General features: G+C 44.9%; 1 protein-coding gene and 1 pseudogene across 1 annotated transcript; one reads left to right on the top strand and one right to left on the bottom strand.

Annotated features, from left to right (window-relative positions):
• Window positions 1-2,910: 2,910 nt before the first annotated feature.
• On the top strand, window positions 2,911-4,325 carry LOC125525752 (annotated as a pseudogene).
• On the bottom strand, window positions 4,279-20,207 carry LOC125525754. Its single transcript, XM_048690763.1, has 7 exons — window positions 19,940-20,207; window positions 19,402-19,513; window positions 19,087-19,194; window positions 18,442-18,650; window positions 17,884-17,995; window positions 16,991-17,098; window positions 4,279-4,467 (listed from the first exon to the last, which is right to left on the bottom strand). Exons 1-7 carry the CDS (start codon window positions 20,047-20,049, stop codon window positions 4,426-4,428), a joined length of 801 nt encoding a protein of 266 aa, XP_048546720.1. The 5' UTR covers window positions 20,050-20,207; the 3' UTR covers window positions 4,279-4,425.
• Between the last annotated feature and the right edge of the window lie 3,033 nt (window positions 20,208-23,240).

Below are 23,240 nucleotides of genomic sequence, written 5' to 3'. Positions count from 1 at the left end.
CACCTGATCTGACCTCACCATAACTGCCGTCTCCTCGTCGCGGCCCTAGCTAGCAGATCTCAGCAGAGGCGGGGGGCGGAGAAGACTGGAAAACAGAGGAGCTCGATTCAGACATGAGAGGTCGCCGGTGGCGGCGGACTCTGCTCTGCCGGAGATGGAGGATTCTGCCCGGCCGGCGAGGGGATGCGCGAGCCGTCCTCCATCTCCATGGCCGGCCGCCGAGGCGCAGTGGAACTGATTTGATTTTGGTTTTGTGTCCATGGCCGGCCGCCGGGGCGGGGGGATTGGATGATTTGCCCCACTTTACAAGGGGTTGGATGATTTGCCCTGTGATTGTCTCAATGGCAATGGCCCCGGGCCCCATCTGGTAGCCTCTCGGGGGGAGAGGGGGCAAATGATCAAATGGAGAAGTAAAGTGGGGCAAAAGATCCAATTTCTCCCACCGAGGTTCGAGGACAGGAACTGATTTGATTTTCCCCTTGATTTTGTGTCCAAGCAAAACAGGCAGATGAAATGAAAGATAAAAAAGATGAAATACTATATGAAATCTTGGAGTCGAATTTCTGTGAAACATACAACGTTTTGTTTCGAACCAAAGTAAAAAGTCTCTCCATTGGTGTTCTCATCACCTCACATATTATTCTCACCGCAAATTAAGATTGTCCGCACAAGATTAGTTTTTTTAAAAAGATTGTCCGCACAAGATCGCTCCACGGGGGCGACATGGGTGGCCACCTAATCCTATCGCCGCCACCACCTTGGAATGGACTGGTACTCGTGGTGCCTCGGTGTGACCCGGGTGAGGCTCTGGGAGAAAGCTCGGCGCCATCGGTGGCGATGCACGCCGTTGTCGTGTCCTTCTTGTCGGCATCAGCGTGGTCTCTCTCTTTGTGTGTAGTAGAACTCCAGTTGAAAACCCCTGGACCATTTCTTTGGTCTTGGCAGCAGCGATGCGGTACGTCGTTACCCTCCTGAGGGCGTTGCCGGGGAGCCCAGGTTCATCTCGTTCGTATCACATCGTCGTTGGTACGCCAGGTTGGATCCCTTCTCAAAGCTTCTTCGACTCTGGTGTGAGGCGATCTTGCCTTCCTCCTACTTTATATACATGTCCTTGTTGACACCTCGCTCGGTCCTCAGTTTACACATGCAAGATCAGCGCTCCACAATCCGGAGCGGGAGAGCAGGGAGGCCTCCCCGGCGATGCCTTCAGGTGGAGCAATGCAACAAAGGACGACAGTCTTTCTAAGGAGGTGTGGTTTTTATCTCCTATTAATAGTTTCGATCGTGTTGGGGTTGGCTGTAGCTTCTCTTGTAATCTTATTTTTACTTTGATAAGATAGTAAGAGGGTATCCTCGTCACCTTGTATCGATTTGGCTATTTGCTTTATATAAAAAACGGGACGCAAGCTTTCTGGGTATTGCTTGCACAACACAAGGTGTCCAAAAGAACACACTCATATTTGTTTTGATGGCAGACTTCATGGTAAGGCGCGGCTTAAAGATTATGTAAGGCTAAAAAATACCCTCTCAGTAAACAAATATAAGACATTATGTAATTATTCTTTTCAAAGTTTTTGGGTTCACAAAACTAGGGTGAGAACTGAGAGGAGGCGCCCTTGTGGATCCAACACACCTGGCCCACACACCTTAGCCCTACGGTCAAGTGTTGTTTTCCTAAATATCGATCCTGTCTTTTCTTTCTTTTTTTGCGAGGACAACTTCCAATCTATTTATCAACTGACAAGATAGTACAAAGAACACCAGAAGTAAAAAAATACATCCAGGTCGGTAGACCACCTAGGCGACTACAAGAACTGGAGCGAATCGAAGGCGTGCTGCCGTCATTGCCCCTCCTTCATCAGAGCCGGCAAACTTTGTTATGGTAGACAATCAGGAAGTCGTCATGTATCAAACTGGTCTTTGATAGCTAGGGCGCATCGAAAGTGTGATGGTTTGGTACCCGGTCCCGTCAGTACCTAATTCAAACAAATATTCAGAAAGTGTTACTTAAAAGTATGATAATATTGTATGGATACATATGAATGTTCTCGATTTATGTGGAAAGTTCCATTTTTTAGAGAATGTAAATTTTCATTAAGTAATACTCCTCCATTAGCAAATATAATATGTTTTAGATATTTCAATATGAATTATATAGAGTGAAATGAATGAACAAACGCACTATAAAACGTTAGAAAAACCGAGGGAGGGGTAATAAACTATATTGTCTTTTTATAAAATGTCTGTATAATATAATATACATATAAAATGTCTGTATACAATTGATTCACGAAAACGTTAGAAAAACCGAGGGAGTACAATAGTTTATAGGCTACATATAAAAAGACAAATTTCTGGCCAAAAAGCAAAATACAAGCTCGTTTTCGTTTATGCGTGTCTCTCTTTTAATAATGCCACATACGAAAATGCATATAGATGCAAATATGTACACGTGTACTATAGATCTATATCTGCATGCACACAATATTCTAGAACGTTTTGTCATATAAAAACAATATTTTTCGCAAAAAGATAATAGTAAAAAAATTTATTTTGTAAAGCGCTCCATGGAGGGAGCCTCCTCTGAATCGGTTAAGCACCCCAAAACAATGCTTGTGTGTCGACTGTCCATCCTAATCATCGGTATAAATTCACTAGAAGAAAAGTATGCATGCGTGCCTGGCCACAACTTCATTAGAAGAAAAGTATGCAAGACCACGACGTGGACTAGGGTGTCAACTTGAAACAGGACGAGTCTTGAATTCAAATTCTAGCCACAGCCTGCTCTGCCGTGCTCTGCAGGGTCGAATGTCCGGATCATTACAAATTCTAGCAATAACTTCAGCATATGAAAAGTATACATGAAAAGACCAGTACGCGGACTAGCTTAAGATGCTTGTGGAGGAATAATAGAGATAAGCTGCTCGCTCCACTCCACTGTCTTCTTCGTCTGCCATTTCCGATCGACCAATATGACCAAGCTCGCGCTCCTCGTTCGAGCAACTGCACTACTCCTTTGCTTGCTCATCTCCCAAATAGCGTCCACTTCCAATGGTCAAGCGAGTGTATCAGAGGCTTGCCTTAGCAGTGAGCGAGATGCGCTCCTGTCCTTCAAGGCAGGCCTCTTAGACCCCGTTGGTCGTCTCTCGTCAGGGCGCCCTAGCGACGACTGTTGTCAATGGAAGGGAGTTCGGTGCAGCAACCGAACTGGCCATGTAATCAAGCTCAACCTCCGCAACATCGACATGGATAACTACGGCTATCCGAACATGAGCAGATGATTGAGCTTGTTGGCAGCAGAGATGAGCTCCTCTTTGGCTAATTTACAACACCTGAGGTATCTTGATCTGAGCTATAGTGACTTCAACAACACAAGCATACCTCTTTTCATGGGTTCCCTCGGCAACTTAAGGTATCCCAACCTCTCGTGGGCATATTTCACTGGGATGATACCTTCCCAACTAGGCAATCTCTTCAAGTTGCAATATCTCGATGTCTGTTGGAATTATAATGGTCTTCAAGCAGTGCATCTTGCATGGTTGCCACGCCTCTCTTTGCTGAGTCATCTTGACATGAGCAGACTTAATCTTAGTTTTGTGGGGGATTGGGTTCACAAGTTTAACATGCTCCCTTCACTTAAAGTGCTTCGCTTGACAAATTGTGGCCTTAATAGTACTGTGACTACTAGTAATTTACATTCCAAGTCCAACTTCACACATCTCGAGGTCCTTGATATGTCTGATAACTACTTCTTTGGCACTTCATTCAAGCACAACTGGTTTTGGAACCTTACAAGCGTCAAGGAGCTCTACCTCTTTGGTTGCGCCTGGAATGGGTCCATTCCCAGCCAATTGAGAAACATGAAGTCCCTTCAGGTCATAGACTTGAGTTTTAACAATCTTGAGGGTTTGCTACCAACAGTGGTATAAATTTTGCTCCCGCTGTAGTCAGTCTCGTTGGTTAAATTTACGATCAAACTTGGATCTGAGGAAACACGGGCGCACTACATTGTGGAATGGAGGGAGTATCAGTACAGCTCGCCCTCTCACCCAGCTAGAAAAAATGCGTCAACATGTGACACTATAGCACAAATATAATACATGTGACCACTGTTGCAAGAAGCTTCCCCTTATAAGTATTGGTTGATTAGCAGACATCTTAGGATCATACCTTCAAGAAAACCCACCAAGACACCACATTATAAAGAAAAACACTCCATCTTTCCCACGTGCCAAACCAAATAACAAAAAAAATGATATTACAACACACAGACGACACGCAGTGAAGTGTGCCAAACCCTTCTAGTATATTATATATAGGAACAAGATACATATAACAAGGATACAAATGATCCAAAATAAAAACAAAAAATACATATCTACGCTACTCTTTTGAGTTCAAATTCCTTACACTCAAGAGTGATCACTAGGTCAGACGGGCACGTTTTTGAGAGGCATGTGTATCTGGCTGAAAATGTACAAACAGAAGAATGTTAACCAGAGACATGGAAATGACGATATTTGATGGATATAATGTAATCATGGGAGTGGCTGTTTTCACATCCAACAACTATTGATGACAACATATCAGTAAGAGATAAGGATTAGATGATGCAAGCAATATTATTGTTGATGATGACTGGAGACAAAGAGTGCGGGCGTGCCACAACCCACAATGTTCATAAATCTCAAGGAAGACACACTATGGTGGCCAAGTGAAGACGAACATCAGATTGTTGAATTCTTAGGCAGCCTGCCGCATATGGAAGCCATCTGGTAGAGGATTATTCACGTTCGTAAATTACGATGTATGTGTTTTGCGATGTGAGCTTTGCTTGGTGCTACTGTAAATAAGATAGCTTGGAGCATACTGGTTTATTTATGTGCTTTCCTGAATGTATGCAAGGTTAGCCAAATTACATTGTACTTTTGTCAACAATTTATCATATCTTTCACATGTTACATTTAGAGAAATTTTGAAATAGATGGTTTATAGAGCCTTGGAGTACTTTAAGTTCGGTGTGTGCGACATGTGCACAATGTAGCTAGAAAATATGGGACACATGATGTGATGATGCCTTCAGTTACATGTCTCTTACTATCTTTCCCATTTTTCATTATCCTGTCATCCTTCTTTCTATCTTTTTTGTTGAAGATAGCACATGTGTAGCCTGTTTGATTGAATTTATTTCTAGGATTTGAACATTCTAATTCTATGTTATGGAGGTTTTTCGTACATTTGGAAGAAACCTTACAAGTGTTTCCTATGAGCCACTTTATAATCGTGTCTAGAGGACAATCTTCACTAAATATAATTTCTTGGAATCCAACAACTCATGATTTCTAATGTTTTTCCTATAGGGTAATCCAGCACCTTTCGATGCCGACTCTTACGATTTCCAATCATGCAGGATTAAGAGGTAAGTCCACACATTTTAAAACCGACATATTATTCTTGTTCCTAGATTATTTTCACTGATATAATAAACATTACATCACCTATTTAGGGATGTTTTATGTGAAACCTCACCTATTTGTGATATGGAGGGAGCATTAACATACTATTCAATCCTACATGTAATTTTTTCTCAAACAAAATGTTTTGCACATAATCCACATCGAGGCACGTTCTTATAATAATCTATCAAATTAGAATAAATGACTACTCACTGCATCCATGTAATTAAGGTAATGGTAAAGATTATACATAAGAATATTTCATAGAATTGCGTTAGATTTGATTTGATTGAACATAGCTTTTATATCTTTATTCACGGCCTTTTGCTTAAAAAAAGTTTTAAATTTCAATTGTCTTCCGCCAATACAAAATAAACTACACAAAAAATCTAAGTTTGTTTTTGAAACAAAGAATTTTAAATATATAAATTGCAAACTTGTAATTTTTCGTGTTGATAAATCAGTACTAATTTAGTAGAGAGTATTATGAGTATAAAGTGATTCATATATGTGCATTGAATGTTGCCACTCAACGGATTGTTTGGTCTTTACTATTGTACTAAAATTAAAATAAATACAAATTAATAAAAGTCTTAATTGAAAATATGTAATTTAAAGAGGTGAAACTACGTGAGGCCATCTAGATTACAAATTTGTGTTGAAAGTAGATTAAGAAACTTGTATTATACTCCCTCCGTTCCAAATTACTCGTCGTTTGAACTAAAACCACGACGAGTAATTTGGAACGGAGGGAGTAGATATCATCTTCCACATCAAAATTATCATCAGTGTTTGGGGTATAAATATTTTTAACAAATAATAGAAAATACATAGTAGTCAACTCATAGAATCTTAGAATTTTCTATGAGTTGGAAATCAAATTTCGTTATGAAAGTAATACAATCAAGCTTGCAACTTTTACTTCTACGACAATCTAACAGTTATTTCCCCCAAAGTAAACTAAGAGTTCAATTAATGAACACATACTGGTAGGGATCCCGATGATATTAGAGACTCCCACTAGGAAATTCAGCGACCTCAATATTGCACAAGCGTGTGTGTTTCATATGCTCCATGCCTCCATGTGTTAAAATGCTAACCACTTGAAATTGTTGTCCACCATTTTCTATGTATTTTTAGTTCCTTTTTGCAAACAATGCAACATTAAATAATAGTATGAATCTTAAAATGACTACTAATATAGAAAAAAAATTGTTTTACTTACTAGCCCGTGCCAATGCATGGGTTAGGGACTAGTGAGTGGTCTGATTGGGTATTTGAGCTTGTTGAATGGGCTAAATTGTGATAATCCAAAAACAAATCCCAGATATCAACATCCCATGATATTACCAATACCATATCTACTAGATATCTGGTTACCAAAAATCTGTATCCATCAGATTCGTGCAAGTACATAACATGTCTTTAAAATCAAATGCGGATTCGAAACGGAGACTATATGTACCATGTACATCCCGACGCCTACTGCTACTTTAAGTATCGGTCGATCACCACTACCTCAGCACCTTCCTTGAACAAGTCTACAATGGCTAAGACTACTACATGAATGAGACCTGCTACTTTGATAATATTCAAGACAACTTCAATCATGGTCACTACTGCAACGACTACCATGGCCACTCTAACATGATCAACGATCTTCATGCCCTTGGCATCCTGGAGAATTCTCCGTGGAAACGGCTTGGGGACACTAATAACTTTTCACTTAAAGTACATTACCTTCATCAAGGACATGTATGATAATGTTGTGACAAGTGTTCGAACAAGTGATTGCGACACTCATAACTTTTCAGTTAAAATATGACTACAACAAGGTTCAACTTTGAACCCTTAACTTTTTTGCTTTGGTGAGCGATGAGGCCACAAGCGATACAGAAAGAGATATCTCGTGGTGTATGCTCTTTGCGGATGACGTGGTGCTAGCCGGCGATATGGACTATGGCTACAGGAAGTAAGAATTGTGGAGACAGACTTTGGAATCAAAAGGTTAGAGACTTAGTAGAACTAAAACTAAGTATATGAAGTGTGCTTTTAGTACTATTATACACGATGAGGAGGGGGTTAGCCTTGATGGGTAAGTGATACCTCGGAAGAGCACCTTTCGATATCTGCAGTCAATGTTGGAGAAGGATGGTGATATCGATGATTTGAGCCATTGAATCAAAGCCGGATAGATAAAGTGGCGTCAAGCTTGTGGCGTCATCTATGATAAGAGAGTGCTACTAAAGCTAAAAGGTGAGTTCTATAGGACGTCAATTTAACCTGAGTTTATGTGGCACGGAATGTTGGCCAACTAAAAGGTGAGATGTCTAAATATTAGGTGTGGTAGAGATGTGTATTCTGAGATGGATATGTGACCACACAAAAAAAAGGATCTGGTCCGACATGATGATATTGGTGATAGAATTATGATAGCACCAAGCTTGTCCAACATCATCTGAGAATGCTTAGCACATACCACACAGACCTCTAGAAGCGTCGGTAAATAGTGGAAGGTGTTGGAAATATGCCCTAGAGGCAATAATAAAAGCATTATTATTATATTTCCTTGTTCATGATAATTGTCTTTTATTCATGCTATAATTGTGTTATCCGGAAATCGTAATACACGTGTGAATAAATAGACACCAACATGTCCCTAGTAAGCCTCTAGTTGACTAGCTCGTTGATCAACAGATAGTCATGGTTTCCTGACTATGGACATTGGATGTCATTGATAACGAGATCACATCATTAGGAGAATGATGTGATGGACAAGACCCAATCCTAAACATAGCACAAGATCGTATAGTTCGTTTGCTAGAGTTTTTCAATGTCAAGTATCTTTTCCTTAGACCATGAGATCGTGTAACTCCCGGATACCGTAGGAGTGCTTTGGGTATACCAAACGTCACAACGTAACTGGGTGACTATAAAGGTATACTACGGGTATCTCCGAAAGTGTCTGTTGGGTTGACACGGATCAAGACTGGGATTTGTCACTCCGTATGACGGAGAGGTATCACTGGGCCCACTCGGTAATGCATCATCATTATGAGCTCAAAGTGACCAAGTGTCTGGTCACGGGATCATGCATTACGGTACGAGTAAAGTGACTTGCCGGTAACGAGATTGAACGAGGTATTGGGATACCGACGATCGAATCTCGGGCAAGTAACATACCGATTGACAAAGGGAATTGTATACGGGGTTGCTTGAATCCTCCACATCGTGGTTCATCCGATGAGATCATCGAGGAGCATGTGGGAGCCAACATGGGTATCCAGATCCCGCTGTTGGTTATTGACAGGAGAGCAATCTCGGTCATGTCTACATGTCTCCCGAACCCGTAGGGTCTACACACTTAAGGTTCGGTGACGCTAGGGTTGTAAGGATATGTATATGCAGTAACCCGAATGTTGTTCGGAGTCCCAGATGAGATCCCGGACGTCACGAGGAGTTCCGGAATGATCCGGAGGTAAAGAATTATATATAGGAAGTGCTATTTCGGCCATCGGGACAAGTTTCGGGGTCACCGGTATTGTACCGGGACCACCGGAAGGGTCCCGGGGGTCCACCGGGTGGGGCCACCTATCCCGGAGGGCCCCATGGGCTGAAGTGGGAAGGGATCCAGCCCAAAGTGGGCTGGGGCGCCACTTCCCCTAGGGCCCATGCGCCTAGGAGGGGAAACCCTAAAAGGGGGGGCGCCCCCTTGCTTGGGGGGCAAGCCCCCACCCCTTGGCCGCCGCCCCCCTAGGAGATTGCGTCTCCTAGGGCCGCCGCCCCCCTAGGCTCCCTATATATAGTGGGGGGGAGGAAGGGCTTCACACACACGCCATTGGTGCCTCCCTCTCCCTCTCCAACACCTCCTCCTCCTCCATAGAGCTTGGCGAAGCCCTGTCGGAGTACTGCAGCTCCATCACCACCACTCCGTCGTGTTGCTGCTGGAGCCATCTTCCTCAACCTCTCCTTCCCCTTGCTGGATCAAGGAGGAGACGTCACGCTGACCGTACGTGTGTTGAACGCGGAGGTGCCGTCCGTTCGGCGCTAGGATCTCCGGTGATTTGGATCACGTCGAGTACGACTCCCTCATCCCCGTTCTTTGAATGCTTCCGCTCGCGATCTACAAGGTATGTAGATGCATCCGATCACTCGTTGCTAGATGAACTCATAGATGGATCTTGGTGAAACCATAGGAATTTTTTTTTTCTGCAACGTTCCCCAACAGTGGCATCATGAGCTAGGTCTATGCGTAGTTCTCTTTGCACGAGTAGAACACAATTTGTTGTGGGCGTAGATGTTGTCAACTTTCTTGCCGCTACTAGTCTTATTTTGCTTCAGCGGTATTGTGGGATGAAGTGGCCCGGACCAACCTTACACGTACGCTTACGTGAGACCGGTTCCACCGACTAACATGCACTAGTTGCATAAGGTGGCTGGCGGGTGTCTGTCTCTCCCACTTTAGTTGGAGCGGATTCGATGAAAAGGGTCCTTATGAAGGGTAAATAGAAGTTAACAAATCACGTTATGGCTTTCACGTAGGTAAGAAAACGTTCTTGCTAGAACCCTCTTGCAGCCACGTAAAACTTGCAACAACAATTAGAGGACGTCTAACTTATTTTTGCAGCAAGTGCTTTGTGATATGATATGGCCAAAGTTGTGATGAATGATGAATGATATATATGTGATGTATGAGATGTTCATGCTATTGTAATAGGAATCACGACTTGCATGTCGATGAGTATGACAACCGACAGGAGCCATAGGAGTTGTCTTTATTTTTTGTATGACCTGTGTGTCATTGAGAAACGCCATGTAAATTACTTTACTTTATTGCTAAACGCGTTAGCCATAGTAGTAGAAGTAATAGTTGGTGAGCAACTTCATGGAGACACGATGATGGAGATCATGGTGTCATGCCGGTGACAAGATGATCATGGAGCCCCAAGATGGAGATCAAAGGAGCTATGTGATATTGGCCATATCATGTCACTATTATTATTTGATTGCATGTGATGTTTATCATGTTTTTGCATCTTGTTTACTTAGAACGACGGTAGTAAATAAGATGATCCCTCATAATAATTTCAAGAAAATGTTCCCCCTAACTGTGCACCGTTGCGACAGTTCGTTGTTTCGAAGCACCACGTGATGATCGGGTGTGATAGATTCCAACGTTCACATACAACGGGTGTAAGACAGATTTACACATGCAAACACTTAGGTTGACTTGACGAGCCTAGCATGTACATACATGGACTCGGAATATAGAATACCGAAAGGTCGAGCATGAGCCTAGCATGAACTTAATTATCATGAACTTAGTCTAAAATATTTACAATATGTCTTGTAGATCAAACGGTCAACGTAGTCCTCAACTTCAACGCATTCCTAGAGAAAACCAAGCTGAAAGACGATGGCAGCAACTACACGGACTGGGTCCGGAACCTGAGGATCATCCTCATAACTGCCAAGAAAGATTATGTCCTACAAGCACCGCTAGGTGACGCACCTGTTCTCCCTGCAGAACAAGACGTTATGGACGCTTGGCAGGCACGTACCGATGACTACTCCCTCGTTCAGTGCGGCATGCTTTACAGCTTAGAGCCGGGGCTCCAAAAACGTTTTGAGAGACACGGAGCATATGAGATGTTCGAAGAGCTGAAAATGGTTTTCCAAGCTCATGCCCGGGTCAAGATATATCAAGTCTCCGACAAGTTCTTCAGCTGTAAGATGGAGGAAAACAGTTCTGTTAGTGAGCACATACTCACTATGTCTGGGTTGCATAACCGCTTGACTCAGCTGGGAGTTAATCTCCCGGATGACGCGGTCATTGACAGAATCCTTCAGTCGCTTCCACCGAGCTACAAGAGCTTTGTGATGAACTTCAATATGCAGGGGATGGAAAAGACCATTCCTGAAGTATTTGCAATGCTGAAATCAGCAGAGGTAGAAGTCAAAAAGGAACATCAAGTGTTGATGGTGAATGAAACCACTAAGTTCAAGAAAGGCAAGGGTAAGAAAACCTTCAAGAAGGACGGCAAGGGAGTTGCCGCGCCCGGCAAGTAAGCTGCCGGGAAGAAGCCAAAGAATGGACCCAAGCCCGAGACTGAGTGCTTTTATTGCAAGGGAAGTGGTCACTGGAAGCGGAATTGCCCCAAATACTTAGCGGACAAGAAGGCCGGCATCACGAAAGGTATATGTGATATACATGTAATTGATGTGTACCTTACCAGTACTCGTAGTAGCTCTTGGGTATTTGATACCGGTGCAGTTGCTCACATTTGTAACTCAAAGCAGGAGCTGCGGAATAAGCGGAGACTGGCGAAGGACGAGGTGACGATGCGCGTCGGGAATGGTTCCAAGGTCGATGTGATCGCCGTCGGCACGCTACCTCTACATTTACCTATGGGATTAGTTTTGAACCTCAATAATTGTTATTAGTGCCAAGTTTGAGCATGAACATTGTATCAGGATCTCGTTTAATACGAGATGGCTACTCATTTAAATCCGAGAATAATGGTTGTTCTATTTATATGAGAGATATGTTTTATAGTCATGCTCCGATGGTGAATGGTTTATTCTTAATGAATCTCGAGCGTAATGCTACACATATTCATAGTGTGAATACCAAAAGATGTAAGATTGATAATGATAGTCCCACATACTTGTGGCACTGCCGCCTTGGTCACATAGGTGTCAAACGCATGAAGAAGCTCCATGCAGATGGACTTTTAGAGTCTCTTGATTATGAATCATTTGACACGTGCGAACCATGCCTCATGGGTAAAATGACCAAGACTCCGTTCTCAGGAACAATGGAGCGAGCAACCAACTTATTGGAAATCATACATACTGATGTGTGCGGTCCAATGAGTGTTGAGGCTCGCGGTGGCTATCGTTATGTTCTCTCCCTCACTGATGACTTGAGTAGATATGGGTATATCTATTTAATGAAACACAAGTCTGAGACCTTTGAAAAGTTCAAGGAATTTCAGAGTGAGGTTGAGAATCAACGTTACAGGAAAATCAAATTCCTGCGATCAGATCGTGGAGGAGAATACTTGAGTCACGAATTTGGCACACACTTAAGAAAATGTGGAATAGTTTCACAACTGACGCCGCCTGGAATACCTCAGCGTAATGGTGTGTCCGAACGTCGTAATCGCACTCTATTAGATATGGTGCGATCTATGATGTCTCTTACCGATTTACCGCTCTCATTTTGGGGCTATGCTTTAGAGACTGCCGCATTCACTTTAAATAGGGCTCCATCGAAATCCGTTGAGACGACACCGTATGAATTATGGTTTGGGAAGAAACCTAAGCTGTCGTTTCTAAAAGTTTGGGGATGCGATGCTTATGTCAAGAAACTTCAACCTGAAAAGCTCGAACCCAAGTCGGAAAAATGCGTCTTCATAGGATACCCAAAAGAAACTATTGGGTATACCTTCTACCTCATATCCGAAGGCAAGATCTTTGTTGCCAAGAATGGATCCTTTCTAGAGAAGGAGTTTCTCTCGAAAGAAGTAAGTGGGAGGAAAGTAGAACTTGATGAAGTATTACCTCTTGAACCGGAAAATGGCGCAACTTAAGAAAATGTTCCTGAGGTGCCTGCACCGACTAGAGAGGAAATTAATGATGATGATCATGAAACTTCAGATCAAGTTGCTACTGAACTTCGTAGGTCCACAAGGACACGTTCCGCACCAGAGTGGTACGGCAATCCTGTCTTGGAAATCATGTTGTTAGACAACGGTGAACCTTCGAACTATGAAGAAGCGATGGCGGGCCCGGATTCCGACAGATGGCTAGAAGCCATGAAATCCGAGATAGGATCCATGTATGAAAACGAAGTGACTTGCCCGTTGAGCGGCGAGCCATAGAAAATAAATGGATCTTTAAGAAGAAGACAGACGCGGATGGTAATGTGACCATCTATAAAGCTCGGCTAGTCGCTAAGGGTTATCGACAAGTTCAAGGGTTGACTACGATGAGACTTTCTCATCGGTAGCGAAGCTAAAGTCCGTCCGAATCATGTTAGCAATTGCCGCATTCTATGATTATGAGATATGGCAAATGGACGTCAAAACGGCATTCCTTAATGGTTTCCTTAAGGAAGAATTGTATATGATGTAGCCGGAAGGTTTTGTCGATCCTAAGAATGCTGACAAGGTGTGCAAGCTCCAACGCTCGATTTATGGGCTGGTGCAAGCATCTCGGAGTTGGAACATTCGCTTTGATGAGATGATCAAAGCGTTTGGGTTTACACAGACTTATGGAGAAGCCTGCGTTTACAAGAAAGTGAGTGGGAGCTCTGTAGCATTTCTCATATTATATGTAGATGACATACTTTTGATGGGAAATGATATAGAACTCTTGGACAGCATTAAGGCCTACTTGAATAAGATTTTTTCAATGAAGGACCTTGGAGAAGCTGCATATATATTAGGCATCAAGATCTATAGAGATAGATCAAGACGCCTCATAGGTCTTTCACAAAGCACATACCTTGATAAGATATTGAAGAAATTCAATATGGATCAGTGTAAGAAGGGGTTCTTGCCTATGTTGCAAGGTGTGAAATTGAGCTCAGCTCAATGTCCGACCACGGCAGAAGATATAGAAGAGATGAGTGTCATCCCCTATGCCTCGGCCATAGGTTCTATTATGTATGCCATGCTGTGTACCAGACCTGATGTAAACCTTGCCGTAAGTTTGGTAGGTAGATACCAAAGTAATCCCGGTAAGGAACACTGGACAGCGGTCAAGAATTTCCTGAAGTACCTGAAAAGGACTAAGGAAATGTTTCTCGTTTATGGAGGTGACGAAGAGCTCGCCATAAAGGGTTACGTCGACGCTAGCTTCGACACAGATCTGGATGACTCTAAGTCACAAACCGGATACGTGTATATTTTGAATGGTGGGGCAGTAAGCTGGTGCAGTTGCAAGCAGAGCGTCGTGGCGGGATCTACATGTGAAGCGGAGTACATGGCAGCCTCGGAGGCAGCCCATGAAGCAATTTGGGTGAAGGAGTTCATCACCGACCTAGGAGTCATACCCAATGCATTGGGGCCAATCAAACTCTTCTGTGACAACACTGGAGCTATTGCACTTGCCAAGGAGCCCAGATTTCACAAGAAGACCAGGCACATCAAGCGTCGCTTCAACTCAATTCGTGAAAATGTTCAAGATGGAGACATAGATATTTGTAAAGTACATACGGACCTGAATGTAGCAGATCCGTTGACTAAACCTCTCCCTAGAGAAAAACATGATCAACACCAGAATTCCATGGGTGTTCGATTCATCACAATGTAACTAGATTATTGACTCTAGTGCAAGTGGGAGACTGTTGGAAATATGCCCTAGAGGCAATAATAAAAGCATTATTATTATATTTCCTTGTTCATGATAATTGTCTTTTATTCATGCTATAATTGTGTTATCCGGAAATCGTAATACATGTGTGAATAAATAGACACCAACATGTCCCTAGTAAGCCTCTAGTTGACTAGCTCGTTGATCAACAGATAGTCATGGTTTCCTGACTATGGACATTGGATGTCATTGATAACGAGATCACGTCATTAGGAGAATGATGTGATGGACAAGACCCAATCCTAAAAATAGCACAAGATCGTATAGTTCGTTTGCTAGAGTTTTCCAATGTCAAGTATCTTTTCCTTAGACCATGAGATCGTGTAACTCCCGGATACCGTAGGAGTGCTTTGGGTATACCAAACGTCACAACGTAACTGGGTGACTATAAAGGTATACTACGGGTATCTCCGAAAGTGTCTGTTGGGTTGACACGGATCAAGACTGGGATTTGTCACTCTGTATGACGGAGAGGTATCACTGGGCCCACTCGGTAATGCATCATCACTATGAGCTCAAAGTGACCAAGTGTCTGGTCACGGGATCATGCATTACGGTACGAGTAAAGTGACTTGCCGGTAACGAGATTGAACGAGGTATTGGGATACCGACGAACGAATCTTGGGCAAGTAACATACCGATTGACAAAGGGAATTGTATACGGGGTTGCTTGAATCCTCGACATCGTGGTTCATCCGATGAGATCATCAAGGAGCATGTGGGAGCCAACATGGGTATCCAGATCCCGCTGTTGGTTATTGACAGGAGAGCAATCTCGGTCATGTCTACATGTCTCCCGAACCCGTAGGATCTACACACTTAAGGTTCGGTGACACTAGGGTTGTAAGGATATGTATATGCAGTAACCCGAATGTTGTTCGGAGTCCCGGATGAGATCCCGGACGTCACGAGGAGTTCCGGAATGATCCGGAGGTAAAGAATTATATATATAGGAAGTGCTATTTCGGCCATCGGGACAAGTTTCGGGGTCACCGGTATTGTACCGGGACCACCGGAAGGGTCCCGGGGGTCCACCGGGTGGGGCCACCTATCCCGGAGGGCCCCATGGGCTGAAGTGGGAAGGGATCCAGCCCAAAGTGGGCTGGGGCGCCACTTCCCCTAGGGCCCATGCGCCTAGGAGGGGAAACCCTAAAAGGAGGGGGGGCGCCCCCTTGCTTGGGGGGCAAGCCACCCACCCCTTGGCCGCCGCCCCCCCTAGGAGATTGCATCTCCTAGGGCCGGCGCCCCCCCCCCTAGGCTCCCTATATATAGTGGGGGGGAGGAAGGGCTTCACACACACGCCATTGGTGCCTCCCTCTCCCTCTCCAACACCTCCTCCTCCTCCATACAGCTTGGCGAAGCCCTGCCGGAGTACTGCAGCTCCATCACCACCACGCCGTCGTGTTGCTGCTGGAGCCATCTTCCTCAACCTCTCCTTCCCCTTGCTGGATCAAGGAGGAGACGTCACGCTGACCGTACGTGTGTTGAACGCGGAGGTGCCGTCCGTTCGGCGCTAGGATCTCCGGTGATTTGGATCACGTCGAGTACGACTCCCTCATCCCCGTTCTTTGAACGCTTCCGCTCGCGATCTACAAGGTATGTAGATGCATCCGATCACTCGTTGCTAAATGAACCCATAGATGGATTTTGGTGAAACCGTAGGAAATTTTTTGTTTTCTGCAACATTCCCCAACAGAAGGGTGACGTGTGTTGATAATATCAAGAGAGGTTGGGGCAGACCAAACTTAACATAGGAGGAGTCCGTAAGGATAGACCAAATTTAACATAGGAGGAGTCAAATTTAGTATAGAGGAAGCTAATAAAAAAATAGCTCCAACATATTCCCACTCGGTGAACTTTTTTCTGGGATCCCATACAATCCAGCTCAACCTCCTCAATATCCAGGGAAAAACCATGTAGTAATATTTTACTGAGCCAACAGGTTCATTAGTCACTTACCATGTTACTTCAGGTTCAATAACTTCGTACACATAACACGAGCTAGATGCAAAATTCTTATGCATTATGCGGGAGAGGGTTGAGGGCGATTTAATGCAATAAATCACATAATCTCATCACTTGATGCAATAAAAAGTTATTGGCATCCAAGTGAAGATGATAAATTGTGACAATCAGTTTATTGTATATGATACCTTACTGGAGTTGTTTTGATCTGGAATCACTTGAGCATTTCCATGAGCTTGTTGTGCCTTGCTTTCCATAGCGAGCATTTTCAGAGAAATCTTCCGCAAATAATCAGACTGGGTAATACAAAAGAAAAATGATGCAAAGTTCAATACCGAATTACTAATGGTGGTTTGCAATCAACAATTCTTGTGTGATTAGCAGTTTAACACGGTCCAGAAGGTGTTTCGGATTTCAAACATTTAGATCCAAAAAAATTCAACTAAGCAGCAAAACACACAACCTCAAATAGGTGATATGAACAGAAAATCCAAATCAAAGTAGTGGCAGTGTACCTCAACTTTATCAAATAAACAAATATTCACCATAAGTGAGTTAGGCAAAATGATGGAGAGTTGTAGACTGCTCCTAGGTTTGCCACAAATATGCAGACAAATAGAAATTTGAAATGGAATTAGTGATAATATGGTACACCCTAACCAAACAAATATGTTTTAAAAAAATTTCAAGACTGGAGTGGATGCAATTAAGATGAATCCCATTCAGGCAAAGGGGAGGAGGGAGTAAGGCATTGTTTGATTTTTAGTCTGAGATAAATGATTGCATACCATTGCTTATTCATCCCATGGACTTGGGTAGTACTATCGTTTTAACAAAAGGTAGTTTTGTTTCATCTATAACAAATTCGGATGCATGGACACATGGCGTAGGAACATGAATTGGAAGGTAACTAGCTCAAGACACTCAAGGTAGAAAACACTGCAAGATTCAATCTATGATCGACGATAACAAAGATTATGATCAATATTTCGGTCTATTACTAGCTCATAAACCCTGTTTGACTAAAGGAAAACTCGATAACTACTAATGTGTGCTTTGGTCCGAAGATAGGAAAAATTACCTGATTGGTTGCTAGAGTATACATCCTCTCTTCAAATCGCACAGCGATTTTTTGAAGCTCGTTCTGTCCCTCAGGCGCAGATATTGGGAGGTGCATCTTTAGAGTCACCATTCTGCATGCATAATGCAAAATGTGAATAAATCTAAGGGAGGGGCGTGATGCATTGCATTACAACTATTGTGGGCAATAAAACATGTTGCATCTTCTGAAATGTAAAGTGGAACGAGCAGGTAGAGCAGGCAAGGTTAGATCTCCAATTCTCAACAAAATGTTGTGTTAAATTGTTCAGACTTAGTGTACCTAGATTCAAAGCGGGGATTTTGACTAGTAATAAGGATAAAATAGAAACTGGGAGCTAGATCGGACGAATATGTTGTTGCTGCTATGAATATGGCTAGATCAGAACTATTATATCAGATGGAAATAATTGACCGAGGAAAGGAAATTACTCCTCATTTTTATCTTGTAGATGTGCGGGAAACCGGAAAAGGCGGAGGAAGGATCAAATTAATTAGACATTGGGGAAATCAACTCAACTCAAGTAGAGCCCACACATACATCTTATCGACGATCCTGCTGCGAGCCTCGGGCTGAAGTTGGGCACGCCAATCGCCTCCGGTGAGCGGCGGCATTTTATCGACGATCCTGCTGCGAGCCTCGGGCTGAAGTTGGGCACGCCAATCGCCTCCGGTGAGCGGCGGGTTAATGCCGCCGCCGCCGGCGGGTTCCGACCCGGTGGGTCCGTCAATTGTGCGGATCGGCGATTCCTGTATGCTACTTTGTTAGATCTCAAGGAAAGGGATGGTGTTATGTGGTTAACTTGACCGCCGCACTCAGTATGCATGCTTGGATCATCTCTAACAAATCCCCTTTTTGACATAATTTTTTAGAGGAACTTGGATAAAGAAAACAGTTCTAACAGATTCCCACTCGATAATTAATTTTATGGGATAATGTATCATCCAGCTCAAACTCCCCACTAGATAGGAAAAAACCCTCCAATAATATTTCATTGAACCAAAAGGTTGAAACTACATAGACATGATACAAGCTAGCTAGATGCAAAATACTTATACCTTATGCTTGAGAGGGTGATTTAATGCAATAAAGCTCATAATCTCAGCACTTGATGCAATAAAAAAAGTATTAACATCCAAGTGAAGATGATAAATTGTGCAACACCCTGTTTGCTGTATATGGTACCTTACTGGAGTTGTTTCGTTCAGGAATGACTGTAGCATTTCTTGGAGCCTGTTGTGTCTTCATCTCCATAAAGAGAATTTTCAGAGAAATCTTCCGCAAATAATCAGACTGTGTAATGCAAAAGAAAATGATGTGAAGTTCCATACCAAATTACTAATAGTGGCTTGCGACCGACAGTTGTTATGTGATTAGCAGTTTCGCATGGTCGAGAACGTGTTTCAGTTCTTAAGATTTGATGAAATGTCATCCAAGCAACATATATAACAAAGTGCCTCAAACAAGCGATGTGTGCTGTGCTTGTTAGATATATATTACCTGATTGGTTTCTTGAGTATAGATCCTGTTTTCATATCGCACAGCGATCTCTCGAAGTTGATTCAGCTCCTCTGGCGCAGATACTGGGAGGCGCTTCTTTAGAGCTTCCGTTCTGCACGCATAGTGCAAAATGTGAAGCTGGTTAATTACTGGAACGAGTAGGCGGAGCAGCCAATCAGGGTAGATCTCCAATTCAGTTCTATTATATGCCATGGTAAATTTGTCAATAAACCTGTGTTAAATTGTTGAGAGTTAATGAAGATGAGAATTTTGACTAAGAAGAATCAAATAGGAACAGAAACTGGGAGGTAGATAGACGACGGACGAATCTGTCACCGCGGCTATGGATATGTGTGTACAGATAGATCAAAGTTCAAAGCTAAATCTTGGATGGATGAATGGATCGATGGCAAAACTGACAGAAATTCCTCTATTTTTGTTCCGAGTGGGAAACCGAAAGAGCCGGGGAGGGGAAACCAGATCAGATGAAACCAGATCGAATGAAATAGAGTGAGTCCCGCCCAACATACATACGTACATCTTATTGACGATCCTGCTGCGTGCCTCGGGCTGGTGCCAATCGCCTCCGGTGGCAGTGGAGGGCGGCTCAACGCCGGCGGCAGGGTCGGGCCGCAGGTTGGCGTCCATGGTTGGATCGGCGATTCCTCGTGTATGCTGCTTGGTCGCCTCCACCTTGTCTCCTTGACTTGGCCGCGGCTTTCAACTGAAACTCAAACTTGGGTTCAGACTCTCGTGTCTCTCTCGCCTTCAACTGAAACTTGTGTTGGCGAGCAAAATACGCTGCACTTTTCACCCCGTTTGTATCCGTCAACCTTGCATACCAGTGGAATAATATATCTATCAAATATGGGTCCCTCCCGCTTATCGACACAGCTGGGTTGGAAAATACTACTCCCTCCGTCCCATAATATAAGATCATTTTTTACACTAGCGTAGTAGGAAAGAATAATTCGTTAAGAGAAGAATAATATACGTTGAGTTGCTAGCTATCGGATCATCCAGCTAAATTTGTATTAGCTGGCATGCATCATCAAGGTTGACTTTGTTGAGTTGAGACAGCTGAGAGTTGTTGAGTTGTTAGCTATCATCATCTAGCTAACATGATTAATTTGAATGTGACGGTGAATACTAAATTAAGCTATAAGGGGTGTTGACATCGATCAGCGCCGTAATTAAAAACTCCTTCATCTTGGTTACCCGATACTGGTAGATAGAGCCTCCGTCCACGTCAACCCATTGTGGACTAGTTCTCGAGTTAGGCCAAATCATGGAGTTACAACTGAAAATCATCTAAGTCACTTACAGGATGGCGCAGCAAAGCTCATACTACTCTAGTTTGAAGTTTCGATCGTGTTGCAACTGAAAATCATCTAAGTCACTTACAGAGAGATGCCTACGAATTTTCGCGTTGATGATCGTTTGCATCTTGTGATGAGTACGTCATTGTTTGAAAAAGCAAATAGTGCATTCGTCACCTTAGCCTTACCATTGACGGGAGCTACCTTTGGACAAGCTGAGTCTGACAAATAGTTCAACGAACCTACACAGCTAGTTTTTTATACATCGTTCTGATGCAGAGGTCGGGGAGTCCCCTCTTTTTAGAAAAAAAAAGCTAGTTGACCTAAACAAATCCCGCCAATCAGGGCAACGAACCCTCGCTCGCAATGTTACACCGCATAGCTAGTCTTCGTCATGCGGCACTTGAAGGAGGAGAGCTGCTGCGCGTGGAGGCAAGGAGTGTCAGCGCGCAGGATCACCTGCAAGACGCGGCGAATGGTTAACTGGCTCCGGCTTTCAAATATTCAACCGTTAGGCCGTGGGCCTTGTAATACCAAAAAAGCTTTCGTCCCGCTCTATATATAAACCATAGATCAACATCATCCGGAATAAACGCACGCCAACACCACACACACCCAAGGCAGGATACATAAGCGCTGAACGCAGCAACACCACCCCTAGCACACTACCACGAAGAGATAAAGGCACATGCAACGAACCGTGGACTCCAATGCGGCGCCTTCAGGAAGGATACGTCACCGGAGCGCGCCGCCACCGCCCGATCCAAGGATCAGAGTTTCTCCTGAAGCCGCACGACAGGCAGTGAGAGCCGCGACGACGCCTTCAAGAAGGGAACGAGCTTCGCCGCCACCGGTCCGTCCGAAGATAGAACAGGTTTGCACCCCGGCCAACACTCACCGCCACACCCCGGCTACCACACCGCCCACACGGCCATGGCCACCGGGCAGCACCAAGTCACGGGCTCTGCCCAAGAGCATCGCGCTACCGCCACCAGAGCCGCCGCCCCAGCGTCCAAGACCTTGACACCACCTCACCCGAGACCCGCAGCTACCCCAACCAAAGAGACGATCGGAAAGGTCCAACCTTTCGCACCACTAGGCGACCCCAGCGTCGAGACCCACTAGGACGGCCAGCACTGGCATCCATCAGCCCGACCAGCAGCCCCTACCGCGAGACGAGTTCGGTCTTGCAGCACCGTGAGGGGGACGAGGTCAGTCCTGCTGCACCGTGCGCGAGACGAGTTCGGTCCTGCTGCACTGTGCGCGAGACAAGCTCAGTCCTGCTGCACCGGGCGCGAGACGAGCGATGGACCACAGCTGAGAGAGGGCCAGCCCTTCGATGGAAGTAGCACTCGGGCGATGAGTAGATGGGACGAAGGTCGAAACGGTCCGATCACAGACGAGCCGATGCCGGACAAGCCGGTTGACGCCGCAGGCAGATCCGCCGAGCCACCGTGAAACCGCCACGACACCGGGAGGTCACCATCCGGACCTCCCCACGCCGCCACCCACAGCCAGAGCAACGACCACGCCGGCCGGCCAGCTCCAAGCACCAGAGCCACCGGGCACGCACCACCACTGCCACAAGCCGCCGGCCGCCCCCCATCGCGAGGAGAAAGGCGGTCGCTTCCACCACCCGCGCCAACTGCATCAGCCGCCCCTGCAGCCACCACTAGATCGCAGCCGACCGACCCCTACAGATCCGCCCCGCCACCAGTGCACCTGCCGGCGTGCCCCATCATGCTGGAGGCCGGCCCAGGCTAGCTGGACCACCCCCAGCCCACGCCGCCGCAGCCCTTGACCCCTGCCGTCGGGATCTGACGAGGGAGCACCACCGCAGCTTGCAGCCTCGCCATCCCCACGCGCAGGCTCGCACCACCTGACCTCACGCAGTCGTCGCCCCCGTCGCCGAACAGCCGCACCACCGGCACGCCACCCAGGTCGCCGTCGTGCCGTCCCGCGCGAACGACGCGCTCCTCGCCAGGGCCCCGCGTCCCGCGCCGCAGTACACCAGGGAAGAAGGGAGTGGAGCCCCGCCGCCACTGACGCTAGGCCCGGCGGCGCCCTCCGGCGGTGGTGAGGCGGAGGGGAGGTGGGGGAGGTGCGCGGCCAACGGCGGCTAGGGTTCGCCCTGCCGCCCCGCGAGAGCAGCACGGGCGAGGTGGGTTCTTTATTTGTTTCATGCCCTAACTTCCTGCACATGAATGAATATAATATTAGTTCCTTGCATACCCCAAGGAAATTAAGGTAGAGTAATAAACTAGAACTAGCTATTGTCAGCAGATCTCAAGGCAAGCACACTGCAGTTGTGATCTTAGTTCGTGCCGACTGATGGTCATGGTTTTGGATAAATATAATCTTAGTTCGTGCCGACTAATGGTCATGGTTTTGGATAAATATAATCTTAGTTCGTGCCAGCATGGTCTCCAGGTAGTGGACTTTTTTAAAATTAAATCCAGATCCAAATCTTACTGATGGCACTTAACAAACTATTCATTTGTTCAAAATTGCAAATATGCA

The sequence above is a fragment of the Triticum urartu genome, chromosome 7 (genome assembly GCF_003073215.2).
Source record: "Triticum urartu cultivar G1812 chromosome 7, Tu2.1, whole genome shotgun sequence".
In the NCBI taxonomy this organism is placed as follows: Eukaryota; Viridiplantae; Streptophyta; class Magnoliopsida; order Poales; family Poaceae; genus Triticum; species Triticum urartu.
Note: the sequence above shows the minus strand (reverse complement) of the source record. Positions and strands in the feature narration are given on the sequence as shown.

Excerpts from the sequence above, each read along its gene's own strand:
- LOC125525754 (XM_048690763.1), bottom strand. The coding sequence starts at position 20,049 with ATGGACGCCAACCTGCGGCCCGACCCTGCCGCCGGCGTTGAGCCGCCC. Across the intron at positions 19,195-19,401 it reads ATACTCAAGAAACCAATCAG|TCTGATTATTTGCGGAAGAT; the intron begins GTAATATATATC and ends TGCATTACACAG. Across the intron at positions 17,996-18,441 it reads AGCAGGATCGTCGATAAGAT|AATGGTGACTCTAAAGATGC; the intron begins GTATGTGTGGGC and ends TTATGCATGCAG.